The sequence below is a fragment of the Schistocerca piceifrons genome, chromosome 3 (assembly GCF_021461385.2).
Source record: "Schistocerca piceifrons isolate TAMUIC-IGC-003096 chromosome 3, iqSchPice1.1, whole genome shotgun sequence".
NCBI lineage: Eukaryota > Metazoa > Arthropoda > Insecta > Orthoptera > Acrididae > Schistocerca > Schistocerca piceifrons.
Genome location: NC_060140.1, coordinates 189,810,347 through 189,824,449, shown reverse-complemented (window position 1 = coordinate 189,824,449; position 14,103 = coordinate 189,810,347). Strand labels below are relative to the sequence as shown.

At 42.7% G+C, this 14,103-nt stretch overlaps 1 protein-coding gene across 1 annotated transcript; it reads left to right on the top strand.

Annotated features, from left to right (window-relative positions):
• Positions 1–792: 792 nt before the first annotated feature.
• On the top strand, positions 793–1,155 carry LOC124788506 (pro-resilin-like). The gene has a single exon (XM_047255775.1). The coding sequence runs from the start codon at positions 793–795 to the stop codon at positions 1,153–1,155; it is 363 nt and encodes a 120-aa protein (XP_047111731.1).
• Positions 1,156–14,103: the final 12,948 nt, after the last annotated feature.

Genomic DNA, 14,103 nt, shown 5'->3' with positions numbered 1-14,103 from the left:
GCTTAATCTTCTGGTGAGATGTCAAAAGGTAGGGATTGATGCTGGTTATGTGCAAAATGCGAACAGTGCTGGGCTGATTTATTACGCAGACACGCCAAATTTCTCTGGAGCTGAATTACAAGCATTAGCTGCCAATATATCAATTTAGTTCACTGTGTTGATAGCAGGTTTGCTTCTTACCCTCTGTATACCTCTCTAGTGTCCTTCCAATAACAATACGCTGAGATGACGAAAGTCATGGCATTCCGTCTAATATCGTGTCGGACCTCCTTTTGCCCTGAATAGTGCAGCAACTCGACGTGGGATGGCTTCAGCAAGTCGTTGGAAGTCGCCTGCAGAAATATTAAGCCATGCTGCCTCTGTAGCCGTCCATAATTGAGGAAGTATTGTTGGTGCACGATTAAGTGCACGAACTGACCTCTCAATTATGTCCCGTGAATGTTCGATGGAATTCATGCCGGGCGATATGCTTTCTCGCAATTGTAGCTTACAGGTCAGCTTATAACGGTGTAGATTTGACTTGCATTGGTCGTAACTGTTATCTCTACACACTTCTCTGGAAGGAATGAATGGGTTTGTGGTCATATGAAGGAGGTAAAGTGTGATGCATTTCGGATATGCTTCTTCGTCTCACCATCACACTAGCAGTATTTTACTGTGACAGTCCATGTCTCCAGTACGGTTGCTCAGCTCGACACCTTTATCTTGTCTGCAGCAGTGGTTAAAATGTGTCTTAGTCTTGGAGCAGCGTAACGAGGAAGTGGTAAATTTTTTAAGCATGTGGCGAGACAGATGGTGGATTATGGGCTCTGTGTGCTTTCCCAGGAGCCTGCCAAGTACGAGTTCAGCTACGAGGTGAGCGACGCGGAGACTGGCACGGAGTTTGGACACAGCGAGTCTCGCGATGGTGACGTGGCCCAGGGATCCTACAACGTGCTGCTGCCTGATGGCCGCAAGCAGATCGTCGACTACCAGGCGGACCAGGGAGGCTACCAGCCCGAGATCCGTTACGAGGGAGAGGCGTCCACTGGCGCTGGGGCGGGTGCCGGCGGCTTTGGCGGACCCGGAGGAGCTGGTGGCGCAGCAGGTAGAGTAGCCCCCTTCCAAGAAATACTAGCACCCAGATTTCGTGATTTTGTGGCAGCGAAGAGGTAGCTGTTACCTTAGACTCTAAACATGCTGCTTATCATAAGCATTAATGACGTGTCATTCACCTGATCCCAGTGCCAGTTAGATGTCCCTGTTCTAGATTTTCCAGTTATCATGATTCATTCCAAAGTTGCTCAACCAAAAGGGAATCCCAACCAACATCCTACTGAAGCCTAGTGTGCTAACCTCACCCTCCTCAGTTATATTAATGGAGATCCCATCCAGAAACCACATCATACCTGAAATGTCTTGATTGCAATTATTTCATCATAAAGGGTAGTCTGACCTTCATTATTTTACTTAAACAGATCTCTTGATAATGGAGCTAAGTGTCGTCGTGTTCTTTTTTCTTAATTGCTCTATAGTGCCTGTTCTTATTAACAGTCCACAATGAACAGGAAATGCAAATGCTCTCACATTCTAAGTTCCTGGAGCTGATGTATAAAAGTGATTTAGTGTCAGCTACTATCCAGACACACACAAACACACAGCTGCTTACGACTATATTAGACAGTACTGATAGTAATGCCTGATGTGTCTTGTCTTGCCTCTTTACGAGTTTTAGAAACTATGCCCTTTCTCGACAAGAGATCTGAAGTTGAGAACAATGAGATTCCTCTGGACGCTAGAACTAGAGACTGCATCTAATTTTACACGCAATTTTACCCTGGAATCTGTTAAGTTCTCTCAAATCGTTCGCTCGAACTGTCCCGGATTTTCTTCAAACCAATCGTGAATAATTGTGGCCCAGTGATGTGGTGCATCGTTGTTTGGAAACATGAAGTCCAAACGGATGTGTTCGTTGTACGTCCCACATTGATTTCTGCGTTATTTCACGCACTAACAACGCCTGACCCTGTGGATCTCAGAATGTTCAATTCCCTAACAATTTCCGAAAGGGAATGTTATATGCGTCTAGCTCCAACTACCATTGCGAGTTCAAAGACTGAGTGCAAATGACAGCTCCGCGAATGCACTGCTCTTTTATACCTTGTGTATGCGATACTGCCGCCATTTGTACATGTGCATACCGCTAACCCATATCTTTTGTCACCTCTGTGTATTTGCACATTCGCTGAACTGTTATTCTTGTTGGACACTGTCTGTCACAATATCCTTTTGCGTACGACTCAACTGTTATCTTCGAGTTCCATTATATTCTTCGCAAAGAAGTAGTGCATCAAGTTTCTCTTTGATGTTACAGTTATTTACTGTTTCAGGTAACCAGCGGTCGACACACGTGACCGAGACACACAGAACGAAAACTTCTTTTCTTCTCGGGCTCTTTTATGACGGTACCGCGGCGGTGCAACATTCCTTAACCGATGTGATGTTATTTCCTTTCTTGAGTGTGGATTTACGACATTCTGCATGAGACCCCTGTTTCATAACAGATAAATCCTAAGTTGTACACATTTTAGTTAACCAGAGAGTAGTATTCTCATTTTGCAGTCTGATGTATCGGTGGATACTACGGCACAGGCAGCAAAAATCACTATATTTCGATCAGAGAAAGTGAAGTTGATATCGATAGTTCTGCAATTGATATAGGTATGAGAATACGAGAGTCATTTCAAAAGTCCTACAAACTAGGCATAGGCGACCGTTACAGTGTGAGCTACAGTTGTGAGCTACACGTCACGCATCACGCAAGGATAGTGCAATAACACCTCGTAATTTATTAGGAATTGATCGTAGAATTGCGTATGCAAACAGGAAATATCATACTGGTTGAATATGAACTGGTGTTACTAATGGATTGGCAGGTACAAAATTATCTGGGTCTCCTAGAAGGTAAGGATTAATTAGGCATAATATAATTAATAATGATGTTATTAATACAAATGAAAGTGAAGTATGGGTGGAATGGAATTTTTTCAATATCTCCATTTATTCCTAAAGGGTTATTAGACCCTGTTTGCTGGTTCGCGTGGCGGTGTATAGAGTAGTCCACTTTCAAAAAGGAAGCTGAAAACGATCGAATCTCTACTTGAGAAGAATCCAACGGAAACTTCACTACGCTTTGAGAGAGGTGTGTGGGAATAGTGTAGTGGATCGTAACATAGTATCAGAGTGGTCTGCTCGTTTGCGTGAAGATCGAGTAAGCACTGAGGACAACCCAGAAATAGATAGGCTATCAGCTGCAACAGATTACATCTCCCAGATTATTGCTAACGACATTTCGTGAGAGGATCGAGGAAAAACATGTGAGGAAATAGCATATGAGGCCAGAATGTCTATGACTTCAGTTTACAGAATCATAACTGGAAAGTTAAAGATGAAAAAAGTTGCTGCCAGTAGGGTTCCGCATGATACGAGTGAAGCGCAGAACGCAGGTGGCAAAAGAATCGCAGAGGAATTGTTTCAACATTATCGAGCAGGATAACAGTTCCTGAAAAGGACTGTTGCGCTTGTTAAAAGTTGAATACGAGATTTTGAGCGAGAACTGAAGTCTCGGTCGTCACAGTGGAAAAGTCCCGACTCTCCACGCCCGAAAAAATTCCGGGCCAACAATCAAAGATGAAACTGAAGATGATCTTTCCGTAGGATATGAAGGGATTCATAGCTATAAATACGAGGTGCGGCTAGAAAAAAACCGGACTGATGCTGGAAAAAACATTTATTACAATTATTTACAATTTCATGTTATCTCCTTCAATGTACTCTCCTCCTCGGTCTCTACACCGCTCCATACGAGTTTTCCACTGTTCATAGCAATGCTGCAGATCATTTTCGGTAAGTCCATACATTACTTCCGTCGCTTTTCCTTTTACTGCTTCAACAGTCTCAAATCTAGTTCCTTTCAAAGCTGACTTGACTTTAGGGAAAAGAAAAAAGTCACAGGGGGCCAAATCAGGTGAATAGGGTGGATGATCTAAGATGGGAATGTTGTGTTTTGCCAAAAACGTCTTCACTGACAACGCACTGTGAGCTGGGGCATTGTCTTGGTGAAGGATCCATGACTTTTTTCTCCACAAATCGTTCCGTTTTCTTGATATGAGCCCACCAGACTTTGATTTGCTTCACAAGTTGAAGGAACAATTGCACAGAAAACGTTTTGGTTCAACTGATGAAGCTTCCAGTGATTTGGCCTAGGTAATCACAGAGCCCAGCAGTGAAGGTGCCCTACTGGAATACAGAAGTCGCCGAAACGTTGGGAAGGTGTCATAAGCAAAAATGGAGATTACATTGAAGGCCTGTAGATATATTTTGTAAAATAAATAATTTTCTTCTGTTCTGACTTACAGAGTGGAGAAGTTTTGAAATGGCCCTCATAGGCTATGAATCAGTTAATGAGGACTTTCCCACCTGAGTGGAAATAAAATTATGATATTTTATGCCCTGATAGCTGAACAGAAGTCCAGAGGGAAGTTCGGCAGCAGGCGTCATTGTGACTAGTGTATAGAAAACTTTTCGCCATGAATATAAAATGACGTCCACGTTTTGAGACGTGGCCGTATAGACCAAAATACGAAAAGAAACGTCCAACAAAATGTCCACCAAACATGGGCTCTAAAATCCATATCGTAAGACTACTAACACTTCTCCAGTACTGCAAACATCTTGCTACTACGAACGAGCTACATAACGCAGTACACAAACAAGGACACATTCCTCTGTTTCTTTCAATGGATACAGCGTGCAGTAAGTGTGGCATCGTCCAGAGATAGTGGTGCGACACCGAAGTCGTCAACGCGAATCAACAACACAGACATTAGCGAGGACTCGTTGCAAATCCGCAATGACGAAAGGGGTGTACACCAGAAAACCAGTCCTGCTTCTCAGAGCCCGCATCTCGTGGTCGTGCGGTAGCGTTCTCGCTTCCCACGCCCGGGTTCCCGGGTTCGATTCCAAGCGGGGTCAGGGATTTTCTCTGCCTCGTGATGGCTGGGTTTTGTGTGCTGTCCTTAGGTTAGTTAGGTTTAAGTAGTTCTAAGTTCTAGGGGACTGATGACCATCAATGTTAAGTCCCATAGTGCTCAGAGCCATTTGAACCTGCTTCTCAGAATAGGAGAGCCCTCACACTGAGGTCACTATATTGCCCAAGAGCTCAGAGCATTTCGTGACCCCCTCTGAAGGAGTAACATCATAGCGTAGGACCAACGAGTACTTAAAGTTCAGATGAACATGTACTGTTGTAAATCTCGAACATTATACCTCATGAGAACAGTTTGTTAATTTGTGTGTCGAGCGACGACTCCATAGTTACGCAGTACTCCTGTGGCAAACAAGTGATCGAAGTTAAGTAAACCTAGTATTCAGTTATGTAATAACGTGTTCTAGTTTGATGAGCCTTCTCTCACAGCAATCAAAGAATCCACAGTTATGGCCGGACGAAAGTGGTTTCGTCTGATCACAAGAGTAAACATCTGTTACTGTTGTTACTGTAAACCATACTCAGTTCAGGGTGAGTGCATCGCACAGATCATATCTAATGGAATCAGTTTGTGTTTTGATAAGTTTGGGAAAAGATTTTGCGTTTGAGTTTTATCTTTGCTCTTGTCAGCGTAATGGAAGCCTATTATTCCACACGGGCAATAGCAGACATAATCTGTTCTCGTCTGGCAAGTGCAAGCAAAAGCTGAGCCCACGTGCTGTGTGCTGAAAAGTAGCCAGAATGCTGGGTACCATCTGCATCATTATTCAGCCGTCTTTTCCAGCGACCAGCAAATGTTGTCTCCATAGCTCCAACAATGGCGGATCGCGGAAGATCTCGCACCATTCGCACTTCGGGTGTGAAAGAGCGAGTATCGTAACGAGCGGAAGACGGTCGCCGAACTAGTCCAAGTAGCATTTCAGCATCTATCGGAATTAGTCATCCTGTAGTCTGGGCGATCCTGCATGAACAGTTGCTATACCCGTATCATGTACAGCGTGGCCAAGTCCTTCGACCATAAGATCAGCCTGGCATAGTGCTATTCTGCCAATGGCTGTGTTAAACATGTGGTGAAGATCCATTTTCCGCTGCAAACATACTGCTCATAGATGACGCTCGTTTCACGTGAGGTACGATTATCATTGTTCATAGCCAACATGTGTGGCGTAAATCCGCACGCAGTAGAAGTACGATATCAGTGTCGATTTTAAATTAGTGTATGGACAGAAATCACTGGCGACGGCTAATAGGACGTTACATATTACCAAACGGGTTGACTGGTGCAAGGTGTCGTCACTTTCCTATCAAACGACTTGCCTGCCCTGCTAGAGGACGTACCATTCTAACAACGGCTGGAGATTTAGGTAGTGCATGCTGGTACATCAGCCCATTTTCTCCGACATGTCCGAGAAACCTCACACAGGCTTCTAAAGGCAGCGGATTGGTCGGGGTGGTTCAGTACGTTGGCTAATTGTGGGCATCTCACAATTGCCACGTATTTTTTTATCTCAGAAGTTAAATGGATTGTGTCAAGAGATTTTTATGTTTTCTTCTTAACGTTATTTAAGAAGCACACGAAACATTTTTACGTTCCGATGCCTGTATTCAGGTGATTTTTAGAGTCAACAATGATTAACGAAGACATGTTCTTAGTTCCAAATTTTAACTTTTTAGCCGCCCATGTTTTTTCAATTAAAATACAGAAATTAAATTGAAGCATTTACTTGATCCCAAACTTCCGTATTTTCTTTTAATGACTGAAAACTTACTGAGCACAAATTGCACAAATCGTGATATATTTAATAAAGATTTACTTAGAAGCGCATTGCCCAGATGCGTTGTATGTGCAGCACAGTGATATTTTTATTACAAGTACTGTTTGCAGAGCAGAGAAAAATCTCCAATTGCGCAGGTAATGCTACTGTTTTATGGTCATGTCGAACAATCTTTGCTATGTTCTGCAGCAATGACGATTTACACATTTCTGTATAATTACGAAGTTGTATCATCAACTGCACGTATATTTAGCCTGCCGGTGTGGCCGAGAGGTTCTAGGCGCTTCAGTCTGGAACCGCGTGACCGCTACGGTCGCAGGTTCGAATCCTGCCTCGGGCATGGATATGTGTGATGTCCTTAGGTTAGTTAGGCTTAAGTAGTTCTAAGTTCTAGGGGACTGATGACCACAGATGTTAAGTCCCATAGTGCTCAGAGCCATTTGCACGTGTATTTAATACACTACAGCTAACTTCACAAAGTCTTGATTGTTGAAGGGCAAGATGCTGAGTGACGTGTTCACCAAGATAGTTGTTTCTCATGTTCAAATCAGATAGTTATTGGACCGAAGAGCCAAAGAAACTGGTACACCTACCCAATATCGCGCAGGGCCCCTGCGAGCGCAGCAACACGACGTCATGGAATCGACTGGTGTCTGAAGAAGTGCTGGAGGGAAGTGACACCTTGAATCCAGCAGGACTCTCTTCAGTTGTCGTAGGTTCCGTTCCTGCAGGATCTTTGTCTGGTCGTAGCAATGTCGGAGACTTGATGTTTTACCAGATTCCTGATATTCACGGTACACTCGTGAAATGATCGTACGGGAAAATCCCCACTTCATCGTTACCTCGGAGATGCTCTGTCCGCTCGTGCGCCGACTATTACAACACGTTAAAATTCATTTAAATCTTGATAACCAGCGGTTGTAGCAGCAGTAACCGATCTAACAAATGCGACAGACACTTGTCGTCTTAGATAGGAGTTGCCGACCACAACGCCGTATTCTGCCTGTTTACATATCTCTGTATTTGAATACGCCTGCCTATACCAGTTTCTTCGGCGCTTTAGCGTAAAATAAGGAAAAAGCTTAAAAATCACAGTTTTCAGTTTAACGTAATAAAGTTTCACAGAATAACCAAACATATACTAAGTATGCAGCATTAGTTTCAGTATATGAAGTTCTCTTTTTACAGCAAAAGAATAGGGCCCATTAATAAGGGTCAGTATGAACAGGCTACAGCTACTAAGTTTCTACTCGTCCTCAGAGTTACCTGGGTATTTTCCATATTATATTTAGAGCATTGGATATGGTAAGTTCAGTTCCATTCTACATTCAGAGTGTTGCAAATGCACATTCCACATTCAGCTGCCGGCCGGTGTGGCCCAGCGGTACTAGGCGCTTGAGTCTGGATCCGCGCGACCGCTAAGGTCGCAGGTTCGAATCCTGCCTAGGCATTTATGTGTGTGATGTCTTCAGGTTATTTAGGTTTAAGTAGTCCTAAGTTCTAGGGGACTAATGACCTCATATGTTAAGTCCCATAGTGCTTAGAGCCATTTGAACCACATTCAGCAATTTTCACAATCGTTACAGAAGATGATTTCACACAAAAGTTACACATCAGAAGCACAAAGGAAGCATGTTACAACTTTAAATCTTGGGTTTATTCAGACCCCATTAATGATGTAAAGCCACTGGACAAAATATTACAGTCACTACTAGAGAAATCATTACAAGCATTTATTAACACTGTGTAATTCTACTCCTGGACTTGGTAGCTCATGGATTTGATCAAGAAGTGAGTCCAGATGGTTGTGCAGGCACATTTCATTGACATTACGTCGCTAAGCCCACGGGGTCTCGGGTTCTATTCCTGGCGTGGTCAGGGATTTTCACCTGCCTCGAGATGACTGGGTGTTGTTGTTGTCGTCATCATTTCATCATCATTCGTGCAAGTGGCAAGACTGGACTGAGAAAAGGTTGGAATTTGTACGGGCGCTGATAACCGCCAGTTGAGCAACCCACAATCCAAACATCATCACCATCATCATCATCATCATAAAGTCGCTAAGGATCTGATCACGCATTTCCAGCAAATTACGGGAATGCTGATGTCGTTGTTTTCCCCGCTGTTCCGATATGTCTATCAGATTTCTTAGGGGTTCAAGTCAGATGATTTTGCAGGCCAATCGAGGTGGAATAGAGTGGAGGAGTCTTCAGAAAATCAGTCACATATTCTTGCAGCCCGATTAAATTTGGGGTTGTCATCTTAAAAATTAAGCCTCTTGCGCAGTTCCTGTCGCAATGTTCCTAACTAATGGGTTGTTGTGCGCCTTCATTCACTGCCTCCAGCAGTTCCTGTCTGGTTTGGAAGCGGTTTTGATTCACAAGCAGTGAAACGGGTCTCCAGTTCTTCTCAGTCAGTATCCTTTTGCCACCACAAATCTGTCGTCGTGTTTCTCGGCCATATATGTTACACCACTGCTTGTAGACACGTTGAACAATCCGTCCCGAAACACCAACAAATGCAGCATCTTCACACACTGTATGGCCAAATATTATTGCCCCTTTCTGTCATTGTGTCACGTCCTCTTACTCGTATTTACCCATGTTTACGCATAACATTCACTTGAAACATAAATATCTAACTGATAGGTACTTTCTTAGGTTGCGCAAAGAAAAAAAGCGATCTACCTGAGCAGAGGGGGGTCCAGCGCGAGGTGGCTTGACCCAGCGTGGAAAATATCCCATTGTTATCTAATGAGGCAGCACACAATGGCAGCCAGGTGACGCGTCTGCCAGCGAGCCCGATGAATGGAACATCCTTTGCCCGCAATGGACGGAAGGGGTTACGACGCGCTATGCTGACAGAATCTGTCGCGGGGCACTCCATCAAATCTTTCTCAAACCATTTAGAGAAACTAATTGGTAAAAAAGAATGATTATCGTATTACTTATAACTTCGTTTGTCTTCTTCATGGTGAAGTGCCAAAATTTCGATAATAATCATACTTATTGTAATCTTCTCATTGAAGTAAAACGCTGCGCGAAGTTCGAAACAATTTACAATAAAAAGTATGTGATCGTATGATTTTTTGTTTGATGCATACTACACCATATGTTGCTTCGAATGAAATTTAGAGAATATATTGATTGTTTCTTTAGACTTGGGAGGAGTTCTCTATCTGTTGTAAATAGGCTGTTTAGGTTTTTATGTTGGTAACGCCACGTAGCGCTCTGTATGAAAATCACTGACTGTGCTGTGTGCAGTCTGTGGCTAGTTGGCATTGTTGGAATATTCGTTATTGTAGTGTTGGGCAATTGGATGTGAACAGCATGTAGCGTTTTGCAGTTGGAGGTAAGACGGATGTCGTGAATTGATAGGTATATGTATGATGACTTTTGATCACTATTAACGTAAATGCATTGTTTGATCTCTATCAAAATCTTTCATTTGCAAACTATGCCTATCAGTAGTTAGTGCCTTCAGTAGTTAGAATCTTTTATTTAGCTGGCAGTATTGGCGCTTGCTGTTTTAGCAGTAGTTCGAGTAACGAAGAGTTTTGTGAGGTACGTAATTCATGAAAGGTATAGGTTATTATTAGTCAAGGCCATTCTTTTGTGGGGATTATTGAAACTCATATTGCGTTGCGCTACAAATATTGTGTGTCAGTTTAGTGATGATCAGAATAAGTAAAGAGAGAAATGTTGGAGTATGTTCAGTTTTGCTCAGCTGTTTGAAAAACAAATAATGTAAGAGGTTTACCAGCACAGTAATTCATAATTTTCCAAAGGGGAAGTTTCAATGTCTCCAATCTCGATTAAATGGAATTTATCTAGTACATACACATCTAACCTCACGTGTGCAAGAATGAAATATTCATGACATACAACATATCTCCTAAACCATTCGACATATTGATATGAAATTTTCGCAAGTGGTACTACACAAAAGAGGAGATTCTTTTGTTATACGGTTAACGTACAGAACACCCTTATCCACGGCGATATCGCAGAAGCTACGGTTTTCATTTTATTTTTTCAACCTGTTAGTGTATTTTTTTAGTCTTCGACAGTTGGTGAAAAGAGAATTTGCTAGTATAAAAATAAACGTCAAATTTCTTGTCTTATACTGCAGCAAATATAGAGAATGAGGTTTCCTGCAAGGTACTTACCTCTTTGTTCGCCTATTACTTGTATAAAAGAGCCTCTGTTTCAAGATATATCGCAGTAGCTGTTGCAAGATGAGTTTGTGCCGTTTATACTGTGTTTTGGCAAAAAATCAAAATAAAACTTATCAATAAGAGAAATGCAGATGTTACTAATAACTGAGGAAGCTTCTTGGAACGATAAATGGCTAACAGTTCAGACAAAAATGAATTGCAAATTCTGCTGCAGATTTAGTGGAATCCCGTAACTCAACGCATTTTTAATAGTGAAGGACTGGAATGGAAATTTAACAATGTTATTTTTTCCCTGTATTTCATCTGGGAAATATGAAAATAATTTGCGGCAAACAGTGTACCATATTTCTGTTCCACCCCCGTTCTGAGTGAATTGGTGATCTTCTTCACAATAACTATCTTTTATTGCCTTAAAGGTAGATTGTTTATGTTTATAACCTAATTTAACCTTAACGAGTAGTCTCACGAGGTGCATAAAGTAATGACTACCACGTTTTTGTATCCTCGTATCCACAGATACGAGAACACTAAAATTTGTTATTGCTAATAGAATATTACTGAATTTTAGCTGCGGAGCAGAACCAACCCAATAAAACTCTTTCATAACTCTGAAGCTGTGAATACACTGATGAATTACAGAGCACTGCGAACCATTCGTGAAAGTCAATATCATTGATGAATTAAAAAGTGCCGGCCGTGGTGGCCGAGCGGTTCTAGGCGCTTCAGTCTGGAACCGCGCGACCGTTACGGTCGCATGTTCGAATTGTGCCTCGGGCATGGATGTGTGTGATGTCCTTAGGTTAGTTAGGTTTAAGTAGTTCTAAGTTCTAGGGGACTGATGACCTCAGAAGTTAAATCCCATAGTGCCCAGAGCCATTTGAACCAATTGAACCAATCAAAAACTATTTATAGTAAGAAGATATCCCTCACTCTGTACAGGAATAGAAATGGATAGATCACACATTATTTTCTGTAATTTTTCATACGTCAGATATAACTGAGTTATAGAAAGAAAATCGTTTGGTAAGTTTCAGTCCCAGCTGTTCATTATTAAAGATACACTGCGTTGCAGGATTCCCTTCCTTTTGCGAGAGAGCTGGCAGACTTTTTTATGTGATCAATTTAACTTTTGTAGCCAAAATTAGCCACTGATGGCGTTTTACGGAAAGAGAGATGGTTAACAAGTTAGGCCAAAATGACTCGTGTTTCTTTTTTTTTTTGTAGTTTCAGAGTAATCTTGTAATCCAGTGTCTTTTTAATAAGGAAACGGTGGTACTGAACCATCACAAGTGATTTTCTTTTCACGTTTGAACCGTGGATTTAATTTTCAAAGAATATTCTTAACAGAATGAGATTTTCACTCTGCAGCGGAGTGTGCGCTGATATGAAACTTCCTGGCAGATTAAAACTGTGTGCCCGACCGAGACTCGAACTCGGGACCCGAGTTCGAGTCTCGGTCGGGCACACAGTTTTAATCTGCCAGGAAGTTCAATATTCTTAACAATTTATTTTATTTACTAGCGATTCATCAAGAACAATAACATATTTAATCACACTATGTGAGCGTGAAAGTAGTTGCCAGGGAGTAACTGATGAAATTATAAGCAAATTATTTTTTAACAAATGGTAATTTATTCACTTTAATGGTGCCTAAAGCATTTTTAAAAGTAACATATTTAAAATTTATAATCTGAAAGCACCCTCTAAACATCAAGTTACAATTTATTCAGAGACAGAAAGAAAATTTTTGACTGTATGAGCTTTCGGGCTGAGAACCTTGCCACTCCCTTTTGACACGGCCGTAGTTACGACCACTCACAACAACCTCTGTAAGACTACACTGGTGCAAATCTGCAACACACCTGGTTACTTTAAACTAAAAGTTTTAACAATTCACACAAGCACACAACCTATGCACCCCTTAGGCGCGATGGAAATGATATAAAACACTAAAATTAAAATATTAACTTTGCCACCGAAGGTGTAACTTGATTTTCCCTTCTAAGAAAAGTCTTACGATGAAAGGATGGCAACTTTATATACTAAAATGACCATTTAAATAAAAGCTCATGAAATGCAATCTTATATAAAATTATACAAGGTTGGCCAAACAAGTTAACATGCTCTACAGTACACATACCGCTTCTCAAGATGATAGGCAAGATCAAAACATATTTCAGGAATTAGGCCGTTACACTCCAAGCAATAAATCCGTTAACACACCAAATCTGACAAACATGACGGAGGCAGCTCCGAACGACAGACAGACACTAACTGCCTAACAAATACGGACGAGAGAGAGACGAGCAAGCTGGGGACGAGAGACTGACCGAGAAAACAAGTAGAATTTAACAAGAGTAAATCACACATCGTATCACCAATCACTTCTAACAAACTGCGCTTTCTGGAGAAGACCTGGCGCAGCACGCCCAAATCGCTCTCCCGAACCGTCTGTTGCCAGCCGCTTCAACGGACGCAGGAAGGCGCGCCGATCTCCCGTCTTTCCTGGTCTGCACCAACAGACCGACTGCCCGCTGCTCCGTGCGCGACTGCTGCTCCGTCGCGACTGCCCTGCTGGTGCGTCTCCCACTTACTTCCAGACACACGACGGAGGAAATACTGGCTCGGACCCAACTATGCAGAGGAAACACGCCCACTAGCAAAACGAGATCCCTGCACCAGGAAAGGACCGAGCTAAGCTCTACAAGATGGTAACTGAAGGGGCCCAGAAGCGCTCGGAGAACCAGTTACACCACAACGTCGCAGCTCGCACCGAGCAGACTGATGTCGTGGGTTGACTCCTGTTGCTCACGTGTCGACCGCGAAGCCACTACCCTTTCTATAGGGCGCGGCCCACTGGACTCACGTGGCAACCTCACATCTGCCGACGCTCAAGACGGACAAGTCATCTTGTGTCTCAGTGCGCGACCGAGCGACCGACCAACCGATCGATCCAACCGCCAATGACCATTGCTCGAGCAGACTCGAGCAGACTGGCGGCCTAACGCGCAGACTCAGATGCAGCAACTAAGCCCCGACCGGACGACCACTCGCTGACTTCTCTTACTGGCGGAGTGGAAAGACTCTCATTCTACCGTCTTTAAAGGTTGATCCGAACGACAGAC

Excerpts from the sequence above, each read along its gene's own strand:
- LOC124788506 (XM_047255775.1), top strand. The coding sequence starts at position 793 with ATGGTGGATTATGGGCTCTGTGTGCTTTCCCAGGAGCCTGCCAAGTAC.